The sequence below is a fragment of the Zonotrichia albicollis genome, chromosome 3 (genome assembly GCF_047830755.1).
Source record: "Zonotrichia albicollis isolate bZonAlb1 chromosome 3, bZonAlb1.hap1, whole genome shotgun sequence".
Lineage (NCBI taxonomy): Eukaryota > Metazoa > Chordata > Aves > Passeriformes > Passerellidae > Zonotrichia > Zonotrichia albicollis.
The window spans coordinates 68,005,889-68,033,878 of NC_133821.1; the positions used below are offsets into that span (position 1 = coordinate 68,005,889).

Below are 27,990 nucleotides of genomic sequence, written 5' to 3' on the forward strand. Positions count from 1 at the left end.
TTCTGCTCAAATATTTAAAATATTGGATAATTCTGAGAAGGGATGACTTGGTGCATTTTTTTCCTCTGCCTCCACCAAATACTCCTTCAATGTGCACCATGCTGGTGTGACCTTTATTTTGGTTTATATTCCAGAAGCTAAAGTACTGTCAGAGGGTACAACAGCAGAGCAGCAGCAAACCAGTGTCATCTCTAGGAAATCAGCGCATCACAGTCAGTACCTCTGTTATGAATAGATTGATCACCTCTCCAAAATATTCCTAAAAAAAAAACTGTGGCATTTTGGCCTGATTTTCAAAGCAAATGAGGATTATATCATCTGACTGTCTAGCTCCTCCATCTTCCTGTAATCTTTGAATGTATTGATCAGTTTTGACTAAAATTGATGGGAAATTGAAAGTGTCAAAAATATAATTTATAGAAATTTAGAAAACCCATAGAGCACATAGCCAGAAAAAAATCAATCTTCAACAGTTGCACTGCTGACAGGCCAACATGCTTCAATGAATCACTGAACTACAGTTCTGTGGTTTGGGAGAGCAGAAAGAGAAATCATAATCCAAACTACAAGCTGCGTGTCAATTTCCTGGGCAACACCCAAGGCTCCATGGTAGCAGAATATTAAAGTGGATTTGTTTTGGAGGCAATTCTGAGTTATGCTGGGAACATGGACTAAAACACGCCAAAAATACGAAGGAGTACAAAGATGTCTTAAAACCATTCCTAATATGTCTTTTTTTGCTACTTATTCTAAGTGTCCTGATACAATGATATTTTTGATGCAGCTATTAAGCTTTTTCCAGTAATTAAATAAAAGAAGGAGTCTGCTTGAAGATGCTTGGAAGAATGACCCAAATGAAAATGAAAACACAGAGCTATCACTTGACCTGTTACAACATCCCTTAGTACACAGCTCAAAATCCATCACCACCTCTCTACATTTACAGGCAGGCTTATGTTTTTCAGTGCTCGTAGACAGGTCTCAATGTGCCATTCTAGCACTTTGAGGCTCCATGCATCTGACAAAAAATAACACAGCAGCTGTTTTGAAGGATTGCTGATTTTCAGGGATAATAGTTATTAATTTGTGTTACAGAATCAGCAATATTTTCATGATAAAACAGATGTTGTGACAGATGTAAAACTGATTAATTTAATTGCACATATTTCTCTGAAACTCATTTAGCAAAGACTTCAAAAACTTGCATGGGGAGTTCTTCACCATTGTTTTGGGTGGTTAAGATCCCATCTGGGATTTTTTTCGCAGGTCAGGAGGTCCCAGCTTTGCACATTACATTTTTGACTACTTTCTTTTTTTGTAATTTCTCAACAGAAATGTCATGCCTGGGATGGAGTCTTCTGCAATTTCTTTTTTGTCTCCTCAGGTTCACAGAACCACCAGCAGTTTCAGTGACCCCTACCCAACCCTGCTTATTTGCAGGTGTCATCTCCCCGTGGGGAGTCATAGAACCATCCAATCACAGAATGTGAAGGGCTTCCACAGAATGGAAGGGACCCTAAAGGTCATCAAATCCCAATCCCCCTGCCATGAGTAGGGACACTTTCAACTAGACTAGATTGTGCAAGGCCTTATCCAATCTGGCCTTGAACACTTTCAGGGATGGGGCATTCACAGCTTCTCTGGGCAACCTGCTTCAGCGCCTCACCACCCTCACAGTAAAGAATTTCTTTCTAACATACATTTTAAAATTCCCCTCTTACAGTTTGCTCCCCTGGCTCCTTCTATCGCTGCGGCTGCTGGAGGAATGCCGCTCTGGGGGCGGTGCCGGGGCGGAGCCCGCCGGAGCTGTTCGGGGCGGCGGGTGCTGAGCGCGGCCGCTCCGCCTGGTGCAGCCGGGCGGGGCCGGCGCCTCCCCGCGCCGCGCTCGCTGGGGGTGCCCCGGGGGGAGCCGCTCCCGCCGCTCCCGCCGCTCCCGCCGCCGCCCGGGGCCATGGCGGCGCTGCTGGTGCTGGTGCTGCTGGCGGCGCTGGGCGGGCGGGCCGTGCTGCCGGGCGGGCGCTGCGCGGCGCCGCTGGCCGACCTGCGCTCGCAGATCTCGGGCGTGGAGACGCTGCTGGAGGAGTTCCGCCGGCAGCTGCAGCAGGAGGAGCCGGGACCGCCGGCGACAGCGGGCGGCGGAGGGGGCGGCGGGGAGCGGTGCGGCGGAAGCGGCGGCTTCTCGGCCAGGCCCGACTCCATCATCCGCACCAAGGACTCCATCGCGGCCGGCGCCACCTTCTTGCGGGCGCCCGGCGCCGTGTCGGGCTGGCGGCAGTGCCTGGACGCCTGCTGCGCCGAGCCGCGCTGCACGCTGGCCGTGGTGCAGGGGCCCGCCCGCCCGCGGGGCACGGCGGCCGAGCCGGGCTGCTACCTCTTCAACTGCACGCACCGCGGCCGGCCCGTCTGCCGCTTCGCCCCGCACCGCGGCTACAGCTCCTACAGCCGCCGGACCGCCGGCGTCGCCCCGCCGCCCACGGGTAAGCGGCTTGCGCGGCGGGAACGGCGGCGGGGAGATGGCGGCGCTCGGCGCGGGGGTGGCAGGGCCGCGGAGCTGTCGGCGGGGAGCGGGCGCCGTCCGTGAGGCTGCCCCGGCGCCGGGAAGCCGCTCCCGGGCGGTGGAGCGCCGCCGGTGAGAGGACGGGGCGAGGAGAGCCGGGCTGCGCCGTGCCGTGCCGTGCCGTGCCGTGCCGTGCCGTGCCGTGCCGTGCCGTGCCGTTCGGATGGGTTCCCTGGGCGGGGAAAGGCGGCCCGGCCGTGCCCGAGGGACCCTTACCAACGTGTATAAATACCTTAAGGGGAGGGGGTTCAATAGGATGCTTCCAGGCTCTCCCTGTGGTGCCCAGCAATAGGACAAGAGGCAGCGGGCTGAAACTGATGCGCACATGAGGAAGAACTTCTTTGCTGTGCGGGTAGCCACGCACTGGAACAGGTTGCCCAGAGCGAGTGTGGAGTCTCCGTCACCGGAGATACTCAAGAGCCTTCTGGACACAATCCTGTGCCATGTGCTCTGGGACAACCCTGCTTGAGCTGGGAGATGGGATCAAATGACCCACTGTGGTCCCTTTCGACCTGTGAGGGCTTTGAGGGTGTTTGGGCTTGGGGAAACCCATCCCTCAACATCTCTGCCTCCACAGAGCCCTTGGCAGGGCACTGTTCCAGCCAGCCGGTGGCTGGGAGCCAGGCAGTGGGATGGGCATGTTCCCTGGCCCCACACTCCCTGGGGAACCAGAGAAGTCCCAGCTCCCCAGGAACTGTGCATATTGGGCACCTTCAAAAGCATGAAGTGCCTTTTTTCCCAGCTGTGCCATGACCTGGGGCATAGCCTGAGAGCAAGCACATGCTGTTCTTGGGGGTGCTGTCCAAATGTCATTGCCTAAGACAGCTTCTTACTTATTTCAATCAAGATTTTTCATGCTTAAGAACTCAAGAGCTAGACTGAAGAAGACAAGGATACCTCACCAGTAGTCCAGACACAGCATGGACATTCTTGACAAGCGCTGGAAACTAGGCCACATCAAAAGCAGCTGTTTGTTCAACTCTGAAGCATATTTAGGAGCAATATTATCCAGAGCAAGCAGCTGTAGATGAAAACAAATCTGGATTTCTAAATTTGGAGTCTGTTTCCTAGCACCTGAAGAATTTCTTTGCCTTCCCCCACCTCTTGTTGTTAAACAACAAGACTAATTTTGACTTAATTTCATTATCTCTGTGGACAGTACTTTCCCAAATGTCATCTGCATCATACTCAGCGATAGATCTCATCTGAAGTAAATTAGTCACTGCATGCAACAGGAGGAAGACCTGGTGTTGGTGTGGGTGAGAACAGTGCCCAGATGTGCCTGCTGTTACTGCTCTTGTGGGAGGGGAGACATCAGACTTGAGGTCCATTTAGACCTTCATGTTTCATAAAAATGTCAATGTGAATCCCCTGGAAATACAAGAGAGCAGGGGCTTGATTTGTAGAGGCATTATGATTCCTAAATATTTTTTGCAAAGTGCAGGGGCAGGTAGATTAGAGAGCTGCAAGGAAGAATCCCTTAGCAATAGAGATGAGGCAAGCTTAAGGTACCAGAAGAACCCAAGGTATGATTTTGACATTTTTAACAGGAGGAGTATTATTCCACAGTATTATTTATGTAGCAGTTTTGTGGTAGTTGTATTTCATAAGCCTGTATGCAGTTGCATGATATAAGGCTTAAGATGAGATTTTACATCAAAGTCACACAGAATTAGGCTTCATTTTAAACTGCCTTAATTCTGTTAAAACCTATTAGGAACTAATTTAGGGTGCAATTATGGCACAATATAAATATTTTTAAAATTGTACAAATGATGCACTGTCAACTAGAAATCTTGAAATTCTTGAATTCCTTGAGTTCTTGAATTCTGGAGTTCTTAAATGCTTTGCCTTTTTGGCAGCTTTTCTGACTATCAGCACTGGACTTGCAAGGCAATTTCAGTTCCTTGTCTGCAAATTGCTCTGTGTCCTGTTGGTTTTATTTAAAAGTCTGCCTTGTGGGTGATGGTGGTATTGGAAACAGGGGATTATGATTTCTTAATGCAATTACACTGGAGCTGAAACAAAGCCACAAAAGAGAATGAACTTTTACTTAAACATCTGTCAGATGTGACATAGACCAGAAGAGATAAAATTAAGATTGAATTATTTTGCTCTAGTGTTTTGTTACCAGTGCATTCTTGAATTACATTGAAAAACAATCTGGACAACAGGATGATGAAGGCACATCTCTTTTCCCTTCTGTCACCCCAGGAATGAGTTTAAAAAATTTAGGAAAGAACTTTTAATTTCAATATTTTTTTCCATGAGGGGATAACATTTTAGCTGCTCCTTTTTTTTTTCTTTCAGAGTATTTTTTTCTTGAGTCTTCTGCTGTTTTCTTTCTGATAATACCAAACCAACATTTACCCACAGATGTGGTGTCTTCATAATTCCAAAATATTTCTGTGCATTGGGATACAGTGATCTCTAAGATCACTAGTGGTGAGCAATGGGAGGATTCAACATCAAGATAAACCAAAACCAAACACATTCAGGAGTTGGCAGTGAAATAACCTTTTATAACAAAACCTTCCTTCAGAAAATTAGTTGGAAACTTCATTATTGGCAGGACTAGTCTGTATAAAGGATGGAGGGAGCAGAATAAATAAAAAGCAGGATGAAAAAAAAGTCTATTGTATTGGCTCCCTAAGAAAAAAGTGTTTCACCCCTTTTTCTAGAAAGCAGCCAGCTCCAGCATCTCAGAGGGTTGACCTGGTATTTCAGTTCCATACTGCTTACTTACATTCAACATGCAAGTTGAAAGCAGAAGTTAAGAGATGATTTTTCTGCTGCCTTGTGGCTGATAGTGTTTTATTCCCACGAGTGGTGGTTGCAAGTGGCTCCTTGGAGTATGCCTCCAGTGAGTTTGTCTCCTTGGTTTTTTATGCTGACTTCTTATTCCCCAGATTTGGAGGTGTTTCACTAAGGATCATGTATTCCATTGCTTAAAACTTTGCTATGGCAAAAGAATCTTCAGCTCAATAGGCTGTCTCCTCCTATGCCAAATGTCTCTATCAGGCCAAATTTTTCTTTCTGCCGTTGATTTACCTTTCTGAAGATGATGGAGGTTACAAGCCAAGGGTGGTGCCTCCATCCTTTAGGACCAGAGGTTTGTGTGGTCCCTCATTCATCTTTAACAGGGGGCATGAACTTCTGTGACTGACTCAATGCAACTCATGCTGCTGGAGTATAAAGTTAGTGCAGGAAGAGAGTATCCTTATTGCTTAGGGGAAGTGGGGCTTGTCTTTGCCCCTACAGGGCATTGACCAAGTCGTTTAAACCAGACAAGTGACATGAAACCCCTTTCCAAGGTAGAAGCAGGGGACTGGGCTGTGCTCTTTGTGACCTAGGTCAGTTTCTTTTCCACAGTTATTTGTAAACTAAGTAACTGTGTGAAGACTGTATGTAACTCATTTATATCAAATAAAAGTTGCCCTGGCACCAAAATGATGGTTTTTTTGGGGTTTATTTTGAGGTTTTATTAACAATGAGTTTTGGGGGTTTTTTTGCACCTGGATGGTTTTTTTATAACAAAGTTCATTTTGAGAGGTGAGTGTATACAAATTAGACAAAGCTGCCTTTGTCATCGGATGAGTAAGAAGTGTTTCATACTTTCTATTATTATAAAAAGTAGTTATTGTATGTTTTCCTAACTTTAGACATTTACCTTGAAATTTTCTATGTTGGACCTACTGGTGAAAAAACCAAAAAATAAGAATTTTGCTGTTTAGTCAGAGATAAACAGTTGTCCCACTGCTCCCTTGAGCTCCAAGGTTTCAAGCATGTTCATGATACTGTTGAAGAGCACGTGCAAGGAAGATTCCCCACACTGATGGGAAAGCACCTTTCCTTGTGCGGCTCTGCCCACATGGAGTGCAGTTACAACCTTGATTTCAGTAACTGTTCTTCTGAGCATAACACCAGTGTCCTTACAGGGTATTCTTTGCAGAGGTTGAAGAGCAGAGGGCACCCTGGCACTTCAGGGTACCCAGAGAAGGAATGACACTTGAGTAGGGAGCTGTAGAAAGATGCAATCTTTGGGTTCAACTTTTGTTAGTCTAACCCAAAAGCTTGTGGTCTGATTGGCAAAAGTACTTAGTTCTCACAGTTTTAATCAATAAAGATTGTACTTTGAATATAGCAAAATAGAATAAATAAATACTCTGACAATCCTAAATATTCTGAAAATCGAGCTTTTGGTGTCTTAAATGAGGCACTTAAAATTGGTGGTGTCTGATGAATTTTGATCAACATGTGCAGTGCTTCATCAGGGTGCCCCCTTATGCTAAATCAGTCTTTCATTCCTATAATGATGTATTATAAATAGGGACTAGAAGCCTGTTGAATTAAGCAGAGTACAATAAAAGGTATAAAAAAGGTGCTGTAACTGCCATCCATATGTAAGTCATATTTAAACCTATTTTCCTTGGTTCAGATTTAAAAAGTATATACTGATGCTAATAATCCTGTTTGTTGTATTTCTGAAACATCCAGGTACCTAAAGAGGTTTTCTATGCCATGTGCTTCTGATGTTAATTCCTGAAGACATTATAGGACAATTAACTAAAATAGAAGCAGATATTACTTTGCTTAACAAAATGTGCACTAATGAACATGTTCCTCTTTCAGGAAGTTGCACAGAGGTGACACAATACCTTAACCAAGAAAGAAAGGTGTTTTATATAAATAATAATATATATAAATAATCACTCAGCCTCCCCTCATAAATTACTGATCTTCTCTTTTTTTGCTGAAGAAGAAGAATTTGATGAGCCCCCACAGTGTCAGGCTGGCCAGGACATTGTGCTGCAGTCACCTGTGGACTGGGTGCTTTTGGATGGCCGGGAGAGCTCCGATGACCATGGAATTGTGCACTACGAGTGGACGCTGCTGCAGGGCGACTCAGCAGTTGAAATGCAGGTACATCTGCAGCCCCCCTTGTGGCCAGTTTCTTCCAGATTGGTTTGTTCAAGTTTTAAATGTACAGCTAAAAGTATTAAATATATTGAAATCTGTCTGCCAGGTGCCAAAATTAGGATATCTTTACTACCTGAACATTTATTTCGCAGAAATGTAGAGCAGCCCAGGTTGGAAGGGACCTCAAAAGATCATCCGGTCCAACTGTTTGTGGGACAAGGATCCTCAATGAGATTATTTTATCTGTCCAATCCCATCCTGAAGACCTCCAATGAAGGAGACTACACTGTGTCCCTGGGTAGTTCCAATGATTATTTCTAGTGGCTTACACAGTTAATCCCTTTCCTGGATGGCATGGGACAGCCAGCAGCAAACAAGTAGATAATAATATTCCACTGGATTTGAGCTCTGCTATATTTGTGCTTGCTGCACTTCAGCTTCTGTCACCCCAGTCAGAGACCCCTCAGTAATTCAGTTACTAAAAATAATAAGGGTTTTTCACCAACAGTCTGCTGTCAGTGCTTATGGAGAAGCTACAAAGAAGCATGATGAAAACCTTATGAAATATTTTATCCATACATTTTCTACTGCACTTGGATTTCAAATTACCCATGAAGAGAGCAGTTCTTCAGTTTAGTCTTTTTTGTGAGTGCTGTAGGATCAGCAGAAAAAGAAAGAAAAAATGTCTCAAGTCCACAGACTCTACTCATAGTTTCTTCACAGCCCACAACATCCAGGACACACTGGGAGCTCCATCTAGAGCAGGAAGGATATGTAGAGGTGAGAGAGTGTGAAGCAAAATGAAGCTTTAAGACTAGTTGCTAGATATCATCTTTATTATCAAAAACTTGTTTATCGGACCCATTGCAGCATTATTTTCTCTAAAGAGCAATTAAATACTTTTAAAACTAATCTGTGATTTAGTGACATAGAGTAAAACAAAAATTAGAATTTAATAAAAACATTTAAAGTTTATATTTTTAATATTACTCAAAGTGACTTTATAAAATACAGACAAGTCATATATGCATTCAAAGCTGTAAAATTCACATTAACCTTGGTGGCTTTTTTGTATTTGTTAAAAGAAAATGAATTTGACACACATTTATGCTTAAATAAATACTTTTCCATTGTGTTCAAGTGAGCAGGGATTTCTCCTACAGATATGTACCCTGGTGATTAACCATGATAATTTAAATTTTAGAGTTGAATTAATAGCTGTGATTTTTTTTCATGCATTCTTCAGTTGATGTCTTTAGTGCTTTGGTTACTGCCCTGAAGTTACTGGATTTTGTGTCATTTATTCTTTGAGAATAATGTATGAATCCATAGCTGCAAGGGAGATGGGAGTGTGTTTAAATAAGATAAAAGGCAGCTGTTGATTGCTTTTATGTAGCAAAGAATAAATAGAAGGCAGAGGAGGGGAAAGGACTGCTATAAAGAGATCTTATCATATTGTAGAAGGAAGCCTTTTTTTTTCCTTTTCTTTATTGCTTTTTTAGGTAATTTGCTTCTCTGATTGCTACCCCTACTCTGTAGCTGCATGGCTCCTGGACACTTGGGGACAGTAATGGGGTTGGGTTTGGTTGGTTTTTTTTTAATGCTGGTTATCCATTTTGAGCCAAAGTTTCTGTGTAAGCAGATACAGGCCAGCATTCTTCAAGGCAGCATGAGAATGGAAAGGAAAGCACAGAGGTCACCAGGAGGAGTGGTGGTGTATTCAGAAGTCAGTGGCATTTCTGTCTCTGCACTGGGAAGGGACTTGGGCTCCATGGCTCATGAGTTTTACATACCACATTTGCTCTCCAGACAGTCACAGTGAACAACAGCAGGTGGTTTTAAGAGTATAATAATTTCTTTAATGCATTAAAGAATGGAACTGTAAGGGGTCATACACTCCATCAGGAGGTACTCAACAGTCTGATCAGAGAACTGAGTGCATTCATGTAAATAGAAAAGGAAAGAAATTTCAGGTAGGAAATTTCCTCATTGAGAGAAAAAATGTGTTTATCAATGCACTCTTCTATAATGGAAGGACTCTTGCCATGTTAATCAAAAATTCTTGTTCTCTTTCAGGCAAGAAAATTTATTTCTGTGGATCCAGGTTATATTGTCTACAGACTAACTTGATAAAGAGCAAAAGGCCAATATTTTACTGTCTATCCTCTAAAATTACATTTCTAATTACTCAAAAATTGATTTAAATGTATGTGACCATTTGTTCTCCATTTGTGTGTTGAGATTCACAGCTCCAGGTGACTGAGGAGATAACCTGAACATTGTGGGTTTTTTTACAAATGGATGCAAAAAAAAAGACATCAAATGTTTCATGCTGAAATACATGCTTGAATAGGCTGACTAGACTGCAGGAAGTATTTAATGTTATTCCTGGAAGGTCATGGATGGATCCATTGTGCCAATATGTTTTTTTACTCAGGTGCCACAGCCAGGAACACTGAAACTGTCCCACATTCAGGAAGGAGGGTACATTTTCCAGCTAACCGTGACAGACACTGCAGGTCAGCGGAGCTCTGACAACGTCTCTGTGACCGTCCTGCCCATGGTTCATTCTGCAGCAGGTGAGAAGATGGCTGGGGCTGTTGCCTCTGTGACACCCAGGGTTTGGTACTCAGAGCAGAGCAAGGGTCTTGTAAAGGTAAAAGTGTTATTCTCCATTTTCAGTGTTTTATTTGCCCTTGCTCATTACATAATGACATCTCTTTCAGCTTTGAATCTCTCTTTCAAAGTGAGGAAACAAGCAAGCATCACTTGCTTGTTAGAGCAATAATACTTTCAGGTGCTGAGTATTTATCCCTCTACTGCTAATAACCATTCAGGATTGGAAGAGTGAAATATTGACACAGGCATCATGTGCATTGTAACAGTCAGATGGTGTTGGCATCGTGACAGGGCTTGTGCTATAGGGAAGACCCAGTTGAAATTACTTAATAGTATGTTTGAGGCAGACTAAGAATAGCAATAACCTGCATCTGTAGTCTGAAAGTTGACATGGTTTTTTGTTTTAATGCATTTAAGTTTTTCTTTCTGATGGTTGTTATTGAAGCCTTAGGCTACTGGGGAAGCTGAAACTGGAACTGACCTATCATTTCTGAACTCTGAGCTTCAGAACCATGTGGAAAGCATAAAAGGTAGAAAGTAAGTTAGATTTCAGTGGCTGTCAGTCCTGCTCTTACATGTAATAACTTCTAATTACATTGTAATTAACAAGTTGCTAGTGCAGATCTGCTGCTCTGGCACAAAGTTAAATAGTATTATCGCCATGTTTAGCAGAACCAGTGAAAGTCTTGCTCTGCCTCAGCACAATATCTCTATGTGAGAGGGTAGTCCCTGTGGCAATAAGCTGTTATTAAGAAAAAATCTGCTTAATAATGCCTGTGTTCCAGTAATGGATGATAGAGTTGTGTTCATTAATATTTAATTCAGCTAAAGCAGCCAGAGAGGTTTGCTGCTTTGTTTATTTGCTGCTGTGGGTATCTGGGGTATCTTTTGTATGGACCACATAGGGGATTTGCTGTCTTTTTTATTTTTCTAATTCCCCAGCTACATTAGCAATTCAAGTGCTACTGCTGTAGCCAGACCAGTTCTTGATGCCTTAATACCTGCAAGATCAGTGCTATTACTAATGCTGAAGTTCAGGAGATGCATTTTCAGATTTTAGGGGTTTTAAACAGTTGTCTGCATTCCTGGCATCGTTCCCTTAGCTTGGTGCATCGTTTGGTACACAGCAGGGTAACAACCAAAGGCTGTGCTCCCTTATGCAAATTGATTTGCTCTTACAACACTAATCAAGCACTGAACTTGATAGTGCTTTACAAAGTGATGAACTGCGCTGCTTTTGGAAAGACAAAAGCACAGATGTAAACAATTGATAATTACAGAATCAGAATGGGTTTCAGGAAAGCTTTGAGTATGCAAAATGGGACATCCAGGGATGGATGTATTGTCCATTTCCAGGGGAATCTAAATGTTAAAGCAGGCAGCAGTCAGTTCTTTCTGGTGAAAGTAATTTGTGAGAATGTGACCTAGTCCTATTTTGGTCTGTGCTGTATTGAAGTCACTGGATGCTGATGTCAATAAATGATGAGCATTCTTTGAGTATTTCAATTACATTGCAAAAAATACGCCATAAGATCCCATATGGCCCAAATGTGTGCATATAAAGCAACGTATTGGTGTTGAATGGATATGTAGTAGGAATTATGTGTTGGAGGGATGCAGTTACAGCCACAGAGATTTCATTTATTCATTTTCAGGACTGGGTCTGCATCCTTTAAGCCTAGGAAGATCTCCTTTCAGCTTAGGCTAGCAGAATTCAAAGCACAGTAAGGGTGCTGCACAAGGTGTAAGGTGCAGCAGGCTCCAGGTTGAGTATTCCTGTAATAAACAGATTACCAGGCTAGTGATGAAGGTGCCAGGAACAGCTATTGCCTATATTTGCTTCTGAGTCAATACAGTGTCACAGAGCTGAGTCTGGACTTTGTGCCTTGTTCATGGTGCTTCTTGATCTAGCGTGGTTTTCCTTTTTCCTCCATGCTGCAGAGTTTAGTCAGTGACTCAGTATTTACTCCTTGGATTTCTCTTTTGGTAATTTTGGAATTGTTTCTCAACAGCCTGTGTTGGGGTTTGCTCTCGCTACCAGTTCATCTGTGATGATGGCTGCTGCATTGACATCACGTTTGCGTGTGATGGTGTGAGGCAGTGTCCTGATGGATCAGACGAGACTTTCTGCCAGAACCGTAAGTGTGCCAGGCCACAGTGGCACTGCAGACTGTGACAGTAACCACAGCCTCAGTGACCAAAGGGTTCAATGCCACTTCTGCAGCCTCTCTCCCTGTGAGCAAGCAGTTTGCTCCCAGTCTTTCATTGGAATTAGCACATGGGAAGCTTTAATATTTGCGTACTCAGGTGCTCAGAAATTTTATTCAAAGCATATTAAATCTGTCAAAGGTCCCTAAGTGACAGGTTTTGTGTTCATCAGTTAAAAGATCGGCTTTGCACTTGTGTGATGATTCTGGGAACAAGAACTGTGATCTCTGTGTGAAAAGGTGTCTCAGAGGTACCCTTCACTGTGCTGTTAGACACCTTGCAAGAATCTGAAAAACACTGTGGACACACGTGGGAACCAATTGATTCACCATCATGTTATTTGCTTTTGTTAGTCATCCAGGCCCAGCTAAGTGAGCCAAACCCACCAGAGGGTGAATGGGCACAATGGCTAACCACTCTTTCATTGTATTTTAGTTGCTGGATTTCACTGTAGGGGTCATGAGTGTACTCTTGCAAGCAAGTGTTAGGTATCTGTGACTCACATTTCATCATACCTGTGAACCTGAGGAAGTTGTTCACTCTGCCTCAAGGCCCATCTTGGACAGTCTTCCTTAAGAACACTTCCATTCCCTTGTTGTACAAACTTTTTTTGGACATTGTACAAAAATTTTTGTTTCTGTTAACAGTAAGCTCGGGTCGGAAGACGGTGACACATGCAGCTCTTGGCACCACCCAGCAAAGGACTGCAGGACTGACTGAAAACACAGAGGAAAACTCTGCAGTGAACACCCTGAAAGCCACTGCCAGAAATCAACCACTTCTCTCAGTGGATGCAGACATGTCTAACCAATCGCTTTCTCAGGGACCAAAGAAACAAATCAGTGGATTTGTGCCAGGTAAGAATTGAAACTGTTTCAATAAACCCTTCTCCTTAAAGAAAGGAAGTGTCTTGCATCTTAAATTTAATTTATCTTTTGGTGTCTAGCTAAGAGGAAAAAAAAAACCAAATATAAATAAATACAAAAGAAATCTGTAATAATGAAGTTCTAAGTAGGTTTTGATTTATTATTGTTACATTTGTTTTATACTAGGTGCAAAAAGAAAGTTGAAATGTCGGAATGCTAGAGAAATAATACGGTCTAAGGAACAAAATGTGCAGTGAACTAAACAAATATTCTGCCACAGGTTCAGCTGTGTAGGCTGATGTATTAAGGCTCTTTAAATCTCTAGGGGAGTACTTCAGGAGCACATAATAACTGTTCAATGCAGTTGAGAGTAATTGCTTTTCGCCTGGTGCTAAGTATTATTTCTCCCTCTCTTTTTTTTTTTTTTTTTTTCTGAACTAATATCTTTACTATTATGGGCTTTTTTGTTTCTCAACTCTGTGTCCAGGGCAGGATCAGTCTTTCATCATTGTAGAAAATTCTCAGGTTTTGGTAACAAGCTACCTGAGGTGCCTGTGTACAGGTCCCCAGTATTGTTCTGCACAGTGGCTGCAAGCCTGTAGTGAGTCACTGTGTGATGTTACAGGCTCAGCCCCAGCCCTGGCCCTGGTAAACCTCCAGAAGCTGCAATGAAATTGATGTGTCTTTTAAGGTTCATGCTGATGAATTAAAATTATCTGAAGTGGCAATTATATGAAAGCAAAACTGTGTGCACAGAGCCTCGAATCAGTACAAACCCCCCACTTTTATTTCTTTATAGTTTAGAGTGATTCATGTGCCCCAAGACACAGCTTTATTTTCCAGCTGCAACAGAGCAGTGGTCAGTGCCCTCTGCTGTCGGCTCTGGAAAAGGGCACTGCCCTGGCTGGCACCTGGGTGTTCCCTTCAGGGTGCTTGTACTGCATCTGTGGAGTGCAGGAGGAGTGAAAACTCCACAAAGGGAACACTCTGTGAACACTCAGCAAAGGGAGTGAAAATAATGCTGTCAAGAATTTGATGGCCTCAGTGAATTTGTGGGGTGGGGACTGACAGCAAAATCCTGTCCCAAATGTTTTCCCCTTTTCTGGCAATATAGATGACCTCTAGATGACTCCTCACTGCTGACTAAAATTCTGAAGTCTGCTTCAAACTCTTCTCACTCACATAGTCTTGAGTGACACCTTCAAACTTCCAAAGGGATTTGCAGGCTCCAGTGGGAAGTCAGATGCTAAGTAGGTCTCAAAAGCCATTTGGCTTGTGAATCCAGGCATAAAACCAGAACTGAGGTCACCACCTTCAGCAATTGATAATCAAGGGAAGTACAATGCAGAAGCATTTTTGCATAATCATTTCTGTGTTTACCCATTGCACAGTAATTTGCTTGCACCAGTTTTGCTCTAAAGGTAGCCTTTTGCACAGCAGTACACAAGCAAAGAAGATGCTTAGTAAATAAAGAAGTGTGATGGGGCTTCAGTGATTAGTGTACTACCAGTACCTGTTGTAATCCTCTAATTTTCAGCAAGCAAGATTTCAAGCTGTTTTAATTCTTGTGGGTTTAATTTTTTTTTTTAATAGGGCTCAGTCAAAATTTAATATTAGATTCTTAATTATTTCCCTGTGGAATAAAAGGATCCAGTCTTTACTGACCAGGAGCCCAATACTTCTAACCACAAAAAGCATCAAACAGCTCAGGGAGGTTTAAAGTTGTCTACAGATTGATTCCAGTTAGGGTGCATGGGGTGAGACATGAGGAGGTGCTAGATGGGTCTGAAAGGCAGAAACTGCCAAAAACTGCTCTGCCAAACCCTGCTCTGAGCTGCTGTGTTCTCCTGCAGACACTGAAACTTCATAGAGTCCCATGCTATGCATTAATGATTCACAGAGGTGCAGAGAGGCTCAAGTCCTGCCCCACTGGGAAGCACCACAGCCTTTATGGAGTTGGAGAGACAGGCATCTAACCTATTCCTTAAAATCCACCCAGATCCATTAATTAGACTTCCCTCCACCACTGCCATCTCAGGGACATTACAGGCTAAATCTAATAATTATGTGATACAAAAATGAGAGGCACAGAAATACTGGAGCAGCTCCATAAAGCTCATCTGAAAATGTGTCCAGGAGGGCAGTAATGCTAGATGCATTTTTGAGAAGAGGTAAGCAATGCTGAGCAGAAATCATACCAGCAGCCTCAAAAGTTCAGCAATTCCACTGGCAGAAATCCTGTTCTGGGAGGGATTATTTCCTGCTGCTGGTGCCAAGGTAGAACATCTGCCTCTGAATCACTGTAAAGGTCTTTGTTGCACTGAGGCAATCATGTTCTTGTTGGCCTGGAGCAGACATTGCAAACATCCTGGCTTCTTAGACACTATTTTACATAAACTTTGAAAATAAGCTTTAGTGGTTTTAATGTCACTGTGGTGAAAAGCTGTCTACTTAAGATACATATATGATGATATGGCTTTACAGGTTCTGGCTTTTCACTTGCAAGTGCTCCATTCAGGGCCACGATTTTCTTAATTCTCAGCTGACAGTTTCAGATCATCATGGAAATAGAATCCATGGAAAGGAAAACGTGATGCTCTTAAATTAGGTGACTGCAGGCAAAGTGAAGATTTTACCTACTAGAGACAGCAAATTTATCTTTTGTCCTTTTCTCCAAAGGAGCTGGGCTAAGTTGTAATGTTTTGGGCTGTGAGATAGTTCCTGGTAGCAGATATATGAGCGTTCTACTTATGAGGGTGATACTTAAGGGAAATTCCTTCTAGAACTCATTTTCTTCTAATAGATTGTCTGTTCCAAATTTCTTTTAACCTTCCTTACAGTGGCTCTTCATGCTTAGCTCTGACTTGATTCAAGCTTTTTAAGGATTTACACTGCAGTATGAAAATATGCTATTCCAAGTTAAGGACTGTTTAAAACTTCTGCCTGACCTAACAGGGGACCTATTCAAAGTAAAGTGAAAAAAACCCACAACCAACCAATACAAAACCCAAAAATGATTGGTTGTTTACAATGGATAAATCTTTTTTTTGCACTCCTGCCTTTTCAGTGGGATTCCTCTACAGCAGGGCAAGTCCAGGGGAACACCAAGTCTGACTTTGAGATAACCCCCTCAGGCACTCAGGGCACTGAGTCTTCTGCAACAGACTCATGGTCTACTTTTGCCCAAGCTGAAAGGCCAGACATTTTCTTTCGAAAGTCGAGAGTGGATGGAGGAAAAGGCATTTGATGTCAATGAAAGGGTCCTTTCTCTCTCTGCAGACATGTTTCCATGGCAGTAAAGTTACCCAGACTGCATCTCCTGCAAAGGCCAGCGCAGCATTTCTGCATGGCTGCCTCCAAATAGCCCCAGTGTCCTTCTCCAGGGAAGTTCTCAAGCCTAGCTGCATATTCTGGCACTCCTGAACTTGCAGATGAATATAGAAAACATTCAGTAGCAGCACAGCACTCTGGAGTGAGCAGGGGCTGGTTTCTTAGCAGCAGTGACCAGTAGCAAACACGGTCGTGCAGATGGGTTGAATCCGTGAGCAGCCTGAAGATTTGCGCTCCCCAGCACAGCCAAGCCAAGTGTATAAATCACCATAACAGCTTTGCATTCCCCTGGCACAGGACCTCTGTCTGTCCCAGGCTGCCCGTGCAGTGCTGTTTGAGGCTGGCATTACAACATTTGACTGAGTGCCCAAGCCTTAGTCATGTTTTTACTGCAGAGGCACCCACAGCAGTAGCCGTAGCCTAGATCTGTAATTTAGGGTAATTGGAAAGGGCTGTAAGTGGCAATTTCCTCAGAGTAGACTAGAAAATCAAGAGAAAGTGAAAACCAAATTAAAGCCTTGTAAAATGCTTTATGCCAGGCTCCTAAACTTCTTTGGTGAAATTGCTCTTTGTGTTCTAGAGATAACAGATAAGATATTGATAGTCTCTCCAGTCATGTAAGAACAGCCACAAGTCCTAGCAAAACAGCACAAGTCCTACACGCTTTATTGAAAGGATTCAATTCTTCTACCCTTCCAAAAATTTCCCACTAAACTTTTCTCCATATTTGCCAAATTTCTTTACAAGCAGTTGACTTAAATATTCCCTTTATTTAATGGCAGGGAAACAATTTTCTAAAACAGGCATTTAGATGCAGGCTGGAGCAGCTCTTAAAAAGAGCTGATGTCTTCTGGGTATTTCCAAAATAAAGACAAATACTCATTTAGTTTAATTCAGGAAAAACAGCTGCTGGTTTTGGTGTCAGTTACACTCAGGTGGTCCTGCGCATCTCTGATACCATTTGGGTATTTTAAGGCCAGTACATTCACTGTTAGGATTTTTCCAAGCCCTCTTCACATGCCAGGACAACATCAGGAGCCCAGCAAGGAGAGGGCCATGACTTTTTCTGCAGCATTCCCTGTGGATCAAGTCAGTGTTTATGCACCCCAGCCAAAATGGCAGGGCAGTAAAGCCACAGCCTGGGAGGCTGCCTTCTGCCTTGGAGTGGGAGCATTAGCATGGACTTTCCTGACTGTACCAATGAAACAATTTAGGCTTTAATTAGCAGTCATGTGCATCTGCTGCTGCCACTGCCAGGGACACCTTCTGCAGCTCTTCTGGTGGGTGGGACTTACACACAGTGCATGTTCCAAGCTAATTGACTTAAACACTTCCTTAGCACCCACCACTACATGTAATTCCAATTACAACATTTCACATCCATATTCTACAGATTTTGCAGCATAGTGTGTTTCTGCTAGCTCTGTAACAGTTCTCAAGGCTGCCAGCAAATGTATCACAGCACAGTCAAAGTGTCCTTGCTTTTAGTTGAGATGCACTGTGGTTTGGGATGTAAAACTGAATTTAAATTTTAGCTTCAGTTTCACATTATTTCAAAAATTCAAGTCATACAGTTGTGTTCTTTTCTGTTCTGTTCTAATCCCATAAGTTTAAGCGCTTCACATTATTTAATACTAGTATCCTGTGGATAAGATTTCCTAATTGCTGAGCTGCAGTATTTATTTATCTTGCTTGATTTTGTACAGATAACAGTTCCTCAGGGAAAAGAACAGATGATAAAAATGGGGATGGCATAATGATGCCAAAGAGAGATCAGCTTGGAGGCGGTCGCCCAGTCCCAGAAACAGGTAAGACCAACCCTGTGAATTAATTTTGAATTACATCAGTTTTTCAGTCTGGTGGTATAGATACAGATAAAGTGGTCAAGAATTGAATAATGTACTTACATATTCTGAACTGTCCCTAACATGATCTTGCAGCTTAGTTTCATAGTATGTTCCAATTACTAACATCTAAGTGGTAGATTAGCTGTATTTTTAAAGAAAAATTTCAGATTTTCTCTACCAGTGTGTCACTGTGTTAAATAAAATGTAATTTCTCTTGACCTCATTGTAGGTGCTGTGTTACCCTTAGCCTTAGGCTTGGCAATCACTGCTTTGCTGCTGCTTATGGTTGCTTGCAGACTACGCTTAGTGAAACAGAAGCTCAAAAAAGCCCGACCCATTACATCTGAAGAGTCCGATTACCTCATCAATGGGATGTATCTCTAAAACCTGGATTTGGGTCAGTTGTTTTCTCCCCTTTCTTCTGTGTCCATGAATCTCTGCCTCTATAAAAGGACCAAAATCCTTAGTTTATTTTCAAGTGTAGAAGAAGCCTATGAGATGAAGAACATACTCTTCCCCTTTGGTGATAATATAAAAAGCGGGTAGATGACGTTGCTCAGAAAATAAAAAACGTTCAGGCTCTGGAGAGTAGCTCTAGTTGATTGATGTGCAGAAGACATTGAAAGGTGGGGAGACCCCAGACTGGATATGAGGTGCCCATGCCCTCCCCACAGCAGTTGGGGCCTCAGCCAGGGCTGAGTGCACCCCAGGGCCCGAGCACTGGGGCAGCCAAGGCTCCACAGCCCGGCTGTGTTGGCCAAGGAGTGGGGGGAAGCCTGTGCCATCCTGCTCTTCTCAGTGCTGCCACCACTGTGGGGACCCGGGTGCTCCAGCCAGCACGATCCTTCACCGTCCTGCAGAGACCAGTTGTGTTCTTTCTACCTGATGCACTGGGAGTATTTTCATTAAAGAATGTGTCTTGCTTTGTTAATTAAAAGCAGTGGCTATCCAGGCACCAGCTTTTGCAAAGAAAATTGGGATTTAAGGAAAAAAGCATGTTATTTCCACTCACTTTAAACCTCTGTGCTGCTAGCAGCCAGCCATGCTTGCTAAATGCTGAAATGAAAAAATGCAGCTCCTCAGCGGATGAACTTGGACTTCCCAGTGCTCAACAGCAGTCGTGTACTGCTGCCTGAAGAAGCTGTGGGTGCCCCATTGCTGGCAATGTTCAAGGCCAGGGTGGATGGAGACCTGAGCAACCTGGTCTAGTGGAAGGTGTCCCTGCCCTGGCAGGGGGGTTGGAACTAAATGATCTTTAAGGTCCTTTCCAACCCAAACCCCTCTGTGATTCCATGTACAATCCCAGAGCAGTGTCTCTCCCTGGAGCTCAGGGCTTGTTCAGCCTTTTCCACATGCAGCCCACCACCCTCACACAGTGTGGGAACAGCACACAGCAGTTTCTACCCAAGATGATGGAATGTAGGATTCCTGCTGGTTATCCCATAGCTCCCTGCAAAGCTTGAAAGCTTCGGTGATCTGCCCTCACCCCAGAAAAATTCTCATAGAATTAGAGCAAGTAATTGATATGTGTGAGTGAACTGCAGATGTGTTACCAGTAAAATGTGTACAGTACATGTTATATATACGTATATATACACACACACTGTGCTGTCTGTCTTGTTTGGCTGTCCCAAGGATGTCACATTCCTCATGGGTCTCAATAAAACCAGAGTCAAATGAGGCATGCATTGTTTTGAATGTTGTCTTTTGTACTTCAGTAACTTTGAGTCAGCAAGAATATTGCCATGGCATACAAATAGTTCTTCAAGTAATTTGTTCTTGATTACTTTATGTAAAATAGCTCTAATAAACCGATTCTATTCTTATATTTATTGCATTGTCTTTCGTTTCCATTGCCAGCTAAATTCTGTGCTACAAGACTGCATCATGAGAGCAGACAGAATTTCTTTCTCCTTTCTGTGAAACAGCCTTGCAAGAAGCTGGAATGTGTATGGTGGGGGAAGTTGTTGAGGTACTTGTTTCAGGGAGCCAGAGAAGGAAGGGCATCTGCCTGTGTGACCTGTCTCTTGAGCTGAGCAGGACAGTGGCTGCAGAGCTGGCTGTGCCAGCCACTCAGGGAATCTGGTTGCCAGTGCTCCTTGCTCCTGCCACATGAGGCAAAGTCTGCTTGGTTGTACTTCAGTGTTACAGCGGGGCCAGCAGAGCATCTGAGAATGCTGCCCATTTCCAGTTTGGAGTACAGCCTCTCTTCCATCCCAGCCCCCAGAAGACATGATAAATAGCACAAGACCCAAAAGGCCACATTTTAAATACAGCCTTCTAGGGGAGACTCACTGCCCATTTGGTTGGGGTCCTATTTTCCATTATTGAAATTTGCATTGGGTTTTAATTAAATACCTAAATGTCCTTCACCACCTTACCAAAGCAGAAGAAAAGTGGTCTTTTCTCCCTGTGGCCACTGTGCTCCTATTACCCTGGCACACAGCCAGCAGCAGAACAAAAGGTTTGGTTTTGTTCTGCCGGGCAGGACAACAGCAAGATCTGGCACAAAGCACAAGCCAGCCAGTGCAGCCATAGTGCAAGAGGCTGCTCAGCTTTCCAGTCACTCTCCCCAACAGCAGGCTTTGTTTCTGTGCTGCTGCTAGTGAATAAACCTTCACGGATTTTGCATATTCCAGCTGAGAATGAACTCCTGCAAGCAGAGAGCAGCAGACAGCAAGCAAGGTACAGGAGTCTGGACTCTGGCTGGTGCTGCCCTAGAGTGGCCTGTCTTCTCTTTTTTTCTGGGACAGGAGATGGTGACAATTGCTGCCCTCTGGGTCTCCAGCTTAAGGCCTGTTACTTCCCAGGTGACAGCAAACTCCACGGCTGGAGTGAAATAAAATAGTTTTCACCTTACCAGAGAGCCTGGGGGCATTGTCAGTTGGATGGTGAGCTAGACAAAGTTGGCAAAGTAACAGATTGGCTTGGCAGCTCCTGCAATTAACACACACACACTGGTCTTGATACCATGTGCTTGCGTTTAATGGCTTTCATGCTATTTCATTTTAAGTAAGTCATACTGAACTATTCAGCACACTTGGGAGTAGCAGAAAATACTGTCAACATGCCCAAGATGTTTTTCCCTTTTTCCCCAGGCAGCTCCCAGTCACTGCCTCCTGCTGACACAGGTTCCGTAGCCCCTCCCCAGCCACTCCCAAGGCTGGGGCTCTCCCTCTGATGTCAAAGGAGTGCTCGGAGCAGGCCGTGCTTCCAGTTCGGAACTGCATTCATGGCCTCTCATGCAGACCCCAGAGCTGGGGAGTTTTGCATAGTCACAGATCACAGAATACTCTGTGTCAAAAGGGACCTATGAGAATTTATCCTGTAGAAGACGTGAGACTCACTGTGTGAAAGTCGTCACTATCTGAAGTCTGTCAGATCTGTTTTTCCTGTCCTAAACACTGATGTTTGTCTATCCACATATCTGTGAATATGCTTATTCCACCTATTCTTACCAGTATCTTAGGTAAGCAGAGAATATTGACTACCCGGACTGCATAGCCCTGTGGAAGTTGCGCCTCTATGTATTAGGAGAGGTCATTAAAATTTATTTTGTCAGTGTATTTTAATGTTGATCAAGATTCTTATTTCACTTAGACTATTTTTTTTAAACTGTTTTGCCCTTCAGACAGCTTAAGCATACAAATTACTTCAGAATAGCAAACAATACAATACTTACCTAGCTTTGATCCATATTTAGAAGTAAGGGGTTTTTTTCCATAATACGGGCTGCTTGCTGCCCACTTTTGCAGGGGATGCCAGCCTGAACATCTCACTGTAATCATTCCATAGCACTAGGATAATAGCAGGGGCAGTTCCAAGAGCACATTTGCAAAACAAAAAGGCTGAAATAGGTCAGTGTGATGCTCCATTTGCTTTTCAAATCCTAGATAAAGGATAAGAGTTTCAATCCCAAACTGCACAGAGCCAGCCAGAGGCATGAACCAATAGCAACACAAACACGCCACCCCAAAACAAAGGGAGAGCCTTTCTAGTAAGCCCTAACAGAATCCACAGTCATGCATCACTGAGGTCTGTGCTGGCTGTTTTCATGTGCATCAGGAATTGGGATTTTTCAGTTTCTAATGGCAAAAGCTAAAAGCCTATAGAAGACTCAGAGAGTGCTGATGGGCATAAAGACCAGACAGAGGCAATAAACACAGAGTAATTAATATGAAAAAGAGCCCATGACACAATTGGTCTGAGCTGAGTGACAGGGAAACATGCTGTAAACAAGGAATATTTAAAGGGGGAAAAATTGTGTATAAGTAACTCTGCTCTATATTTTTCAAATAATAGTTACTTAAAACAAATGAAAAAGTGAGCTGCACTCTGCACTGGAGTCCTGAAACACAAAGAGACATCTAGAACAACTGGATCAGCACACTTCAGAAGCAAGTTTTTAAATACACCTGCTAAAATTTTAATTTTTGCAGTTATAAGACTCCTGGCTGACAGTTCTAAACCACTCATAAATCAATGAAAAATGTATTTTGAGCAAGCTGGCAGAAACCAGACACGGCAGAAAGGTTCAGTGAACAACTGAGAGTTGCCACTTACTTGGCCAACAGAAATGTATAATCCTGTTCTAAAGAGGGCAGAGCAAGACATTTTAACATAGCTCTTAAAACTAGCAGGTCCTAATGCATTAAAGAGATGAATTTAAGATTTCTACATTCAAATGAAATGCCTGGACAACACAGATATAGAGAGAACAGGGAACTTGGAGGAGTGCAGGACTGTACACGACTTGAAAGCAAGCAGCCCAGTGGATGATTGGACCCATAGGGAAAGCATCCCTGAAGACTAATTCCGTGCCCAAGAGATGACTGTCCTGAGGCTGCCTCTATATCCAGAGGAGAGGAGCTTCTCTAGAGCTCTGATCAGAGCAGTAGCCTTGGCAGGTGCTGTGAATCACCCATTTTCCTAACCAGAGGTCTTCAAGAGTGTCCTCCTAGTCCATAAGGCACCTGCAATAAAAGTTACTGATTCATCTGATGCCACTTCTACATTATAGCTGAAAAAGGATTTGGCAGAGCATAATAAACAAGACACATGGCTTGTTAATAGTACAAACACATAAAATGCAAACATAAGCCCAACCATGGCTGAGAAAAGGACTTCAGCTTCTCAGAAGCATTAGGGAATGTTCTCAAGAGTGTCTACCAGGTTAGTTGCTCAGAAGCATATGATGAAAATGGCTGGACTAAAAGAAACCTTAGAGAATCAAAGTGAGATTTCAGAGTAACTCCAAGAACAGTCTTTATGAAAATAGTCTGTTGTTGCTAAAAAAGTTTTGCTAAAAGGCACGGAATTGTCTCAAGTTCTAAGTTTGGTATGATGAGACACAGAGTTATTTTCATTTCTCCTTCTGAAGCTTTCAGGCAATTCTCAATGGGGAGCTGGATCTCCTCCATACATATTTCAGCAATAGCTATGTCCACTCAATTCATAATTTAAAGAAATACAATTTTAGTTTCTGAGCACATCCTGCTGAGCATCTCATTAACACCCTGCCAAGAGCATGAGAGAACAACCGGATAAGCCTTTCATAGGAAAATTCAGAGTGCATCAGCTGCAGCATGAATTTGTGCTGTGTAAAAAACGACTACCTGGAACAGAAAGCGGCCCTGTTTGTCAAGGATGAAGTGTGGGAGGTAAATAGGCCAGGTAGAGGGAAGTTTCCATCACCTCTGCCAACATAAGGCCAGGTTTTAGTCCATGCTTATTTCCTCAGACCGGCTGAGGCATGGAACACCAGACCTTGCCAGCTGGGGGGTCTGAGCACACAAGCGTGTGTTATTTGCAGTAAAGGCAAAGGGGGGTTATGATACCTTAAGAGTGTCTGACTTACCACAAGTGGTCTGCAGTTCACAACCTTTCACAGTTAAAAGCAGATGGACAAAACTCAAATAGATTCCACAAAGGCAAAATGTATGAGCCCACAAAACTAACTTAAACCCCATGCTTGAAGCCATCTATTGTATACCACAGTACTTAAACTCTCACTTACCCTTCCTGATCTGTGTGAAGTCTGAACATCCTGAAATGCAAAAGACCAGTTTCAGACCTCATCATCTCCTGGGTCTCCCTGTGCCATCTGTGAGGCAACACTTCCCCTCTGAATTTTTTTGTTTGGTTCTGCACAATGGGCACGTGTGACCTCACCATCTGCCTTTTTTCTGAACCAGGACCACCCCTCATTCACTTCAGCAAAATACCTCTTCCACATTGCTTGGGACAGGGATCAAGGTTCCATAAAGGTAACTATTCATCTTTTGAACTGCATCCTAATATGTTTTAAATCAGCTGAATAGAACCAAAGTTACAAATCATGAGTATGGTTTCTGTTACTCATCTTTTGTATCATGTCAAAGTTCAGAAGGAATTGTCTCATGTCTTCTTTCTCTGAACTGCATTTTAATCAAAAACAGCACAACCTTGGGCACTTTAACAAGTAGAAGGAAGAAAACACTGCTACTGTAAGAATGGGTTAACACCCTTCATCCTGGCAGAGAGTACTAGTTCAGAATTTTCCTCTGAGTATTTTACTTTACTTCTTTGTGCTGATGGGTTAATTTCACAGTCTCTCCACACTCAAAAATCCTGGAGCTTGTCATCTTGTCACAAAAACACTGCACACGTGGAGAGAACTGCTGCCAGCTGCAAGCTCCAGAGCCTACCATGCAGAGCCCCCCTGGCTCCAGGCATTATTGCCCGTTTCAAACTCGATGACTACAAAACATTTCAGGAATCATCCAGGTGGCTTCATCAGCAGTGCTGGTGCACACATGCTGTGTGCTGGTTTCCCTCCAGAAAAGTCATGTTGTGGGCTCTGTGGCCTCAAGCCAGCTGACCAGTCTAAACAGAAAAAGTACACAGGTCATTCCTGCTACATAAACAGAAAGCATCCCTACAGCACATCAAACTCCTCTGTGGAGAGCCCACAACTCTTGGTGGGTTTTCAAGATAGAGGTATTGGCTTTCTAAGTCTTCTACTGTCTGGATCCCAGACACAACCGGATAAGCAACTCAGAGTTCAATCCGTTCTCCCAAGCCGTTCTGACTTAGAGGTGATAGTAACAGCCTAGTGAAATATGACTGCACCTCTTATAAAGAGGGAAAGCTTTAATCCTTCCAAGTGGCAAATCACACTCTCCAAGGTGGCTGGATTCAGCTATGGACAACAGACAGAACTGTGCACAGACCCTGTTCACCAAAACACAGAGATGTGTGTTTCAGAAATTCCCAACAGACACCCCACTTACATTCCAGGCAGTATTAACAGGCTTTGTAAGTGATGCAATACATTCATTGACTGAAAATGGACACATAGTTCTGGTCAGTTAGCAAACCAGTATTTTTATACATGTTTTCTTTTGGATATGTAAAATCCTGTTCAAGGTTAAGAAACAACAAAACCAACCACAAAATCAGGCAGACACCTAGATACAGCTTCTTCTCAAATTGTTTTATTTGGCAAAATAGCAATTCAGACAGTTCACACAGCATTTATTCAAGCTCTTCAAGTCTTCTGCATTTCAACTTGTCCTTGTCTCCAAGTTTTTACTTCAGAACCATTGCTCCATCATGGAGGAGTTTCCATTTTCGACTCCTAAATGCTACTCCTGGATACTCCCTTCTGTTTGAGTACCTTGACTGTCATCAACCCCTTCAGTGGAGTGGGTGCACCATTCCCACCAGCCTTGGTCCCTGAAGCTTTACACCTCCTGAAGTGGTTCTCCTCCAGGAAGCTGTCATCGGGTCTCAGCTTTAACACCACTTCCAAGTCAGGCTAGCTTATTACACTGTGTCCAGAGACAGGAATTTGGATACAGTTGAGCTCATATCTTTCATTTAACTGATTAAATTAGTGAGAAGATGTAAATAAAGCTGAACTCAAACTGAAAGATACAGCGACCAAAAGGTTGAACGTTAGCATGCATCAGTTATTTCACTTCAACACCAAGAACTAGAGTCACAGTTGATTGTGGATTAGTACAAATTTGTCAGACGCAAGTGGATTTTTCTGGATTGTATTTTCTAGAATATGTACTATATTAATTTCTTTATAAGATTAATCTTGTGCATGTGCTCCCAGGCTGCAGTCAAATCAGGAGGTGGTACATTAACTTCCAAACATATAAATAAATTAAGTCCTATAGTATCTTTCACAGAGGAACAAAATGGGGCTGGCCTTTGTTCCTTTTCCATATTCAGATGCCTTTGAATTATAACCTTTATGCTTTCAGGGATTAATCCTATCACAAAATTATTGCTCTTCCACCATAGGAAGTTGTTTTAGGTTTTTTTTTCCAGAGATCACTGTAGGTTGTTCTATTCCATAATCCTTCCTATCATTAAAAAAAAACGGATAATTTACTTTAATTCCAGGTTGCTCAAATATGAGCAAGATGACGGAAGACACCCTTTCCCAAAGCAGCCCACCTTACTGTACTCCTTTGCAATTTGCTGTCGACATTTTACAGTACCAGAACACAAAACTTATGTCAGAAAAAAAGGTTTATAGTCTTCCAACAATTCTTCTATATGAAAACTGAACAAAAAGCATCTATGTGTACTTAAGAGTCCAGGATTCTTTCCGATGTGTCTTTTGCAGCAATTTAGAATTCACTTTCTAAAAAGCCAGAATTTTTTCTGGGTGCCCACAGTTATAAAAACAACAATGTTAATACAGCAAGTGGCTTTACCAAAAGCAACTTTCTTTTAGAACTAAAGGGACTTTTGGCTTTTAATAAAGAACCTAGCAATCCATATTTCAGATTACCTACCCATCCTAATCTTCCACACAAGCACAAAACTCCCCTTTTGCTTTTAACTTTGTTTGGCAAAGCAGCATTGCATAAATTGTTCAGTGATTGGAACACACCTCACCTCACATTTATGGAGTTACCTCCATGTGTATCACACCAGCACTGAGCTATAAACCACAACAGAATTTCAAGATTACATTAATCAATTTTAGAAGGAAAGGGAAAACATGTCTATTATGTCCAGCTTGAACAGCAATGTTTGATAAGAGTGGCCACCTACCTCTGATGTCATGAAATTTAATATATACAAATGCCTGGTTTTAAGGTAAAAAAGCAGCTGATTGTATCTACTACATGCTAGTCTATGACACCATGTCAAAAGCTTAGAAAGGAAGTTCATCTCCTTTTAGTAGCATCTAGCAGACGTTGGAACACAGAAAACCTGATATTACCTATGTAGTGTCATAAGGTGCACAGAAGCAGTTTGACCAAGGGACACAGGAGCCAAGAGAAGTGAGTGTTCAAGTTCCCCCATCAAAATTAGAGTTCACAAGCTACAGGTCTTTATCTGCAGTTTTGCAGAAATTCACTTTGAACAGATGAAAGTGAAATAAAGGCATGTTAAATAAAACAATGCCCACATAAAACTTTCCACCATCTCTTTATCAGATTTGCCTTGAGCATCTAAAAAAATAAAACAAACACCACGCTGTTCCATGCTGATAACAACAGTATAACAAAGTCCAAAACAAGCTGCAATGCTGTTGGTTTTCAAAAAGCTTTTAGAACGGGAGATGAGCAGTCCACTGTAACACTATGTTTGGGTCAAGATGATGTAGCTTTTACAATTCATCCCTGTAGAAAGA

The 27,990-nt window shown here is 42.9% G+C and overlaps 2 protein-coding genes across 4 annotated transcripts in view; one reads left to right on the forward strand and one right to left on the reverse strand.

Moving 5' to 3' along the window:
* Positions 1–1,750: 1,750 nt before the first annotated feature.
* On the forward strand, positions 1,751–26,810 carry LRP11 (LDL receptor related protein 11). Its single transcript, XM_074537766.1, has 7 exons — positions 1,751–2,477; positions 7,317–7,480; positions 9,915–10,056; positions 12,109–12,234; positions 12,952–13,161; positions 18,207–18,308; positions 18,577–26,810. Exons 1-7 carry the CDS (start codon positions 1,766–1,768, stop codon positions 18,729–18,731), a joined length of 1,611 nt encoding a protein of 536 aa, XP_074393867.1. The 5' UTR covers positions 1,751–1,765; the 3' UTR covers positions 18,732–26,810.
* The window catches only part of PCMT1 (protein-L-isoaspartate (D-aspartate) O-methyltransferase), a 42,810-nt gene continuing 34,080 nt past the window's right edge, over positions 19,261–27,990 (reverse strand). For all 3 annotated transcript variants that reach the window (XM_074537767.1, XM_074537769.1, XM_074537768.1), the window contains one exon: positions 19,261–27,979. Coding sequence is in view for 2 of the 3 variants with exons in the window: in XM_074537768.1 (XP_074393869.1) it covers positions 27,967–27,979 (13 nt within the window). In the remaining variant the exon portion in view is untranslated. The remainder of the gene's footprint in view (positions 27,980–27,990) is intronic.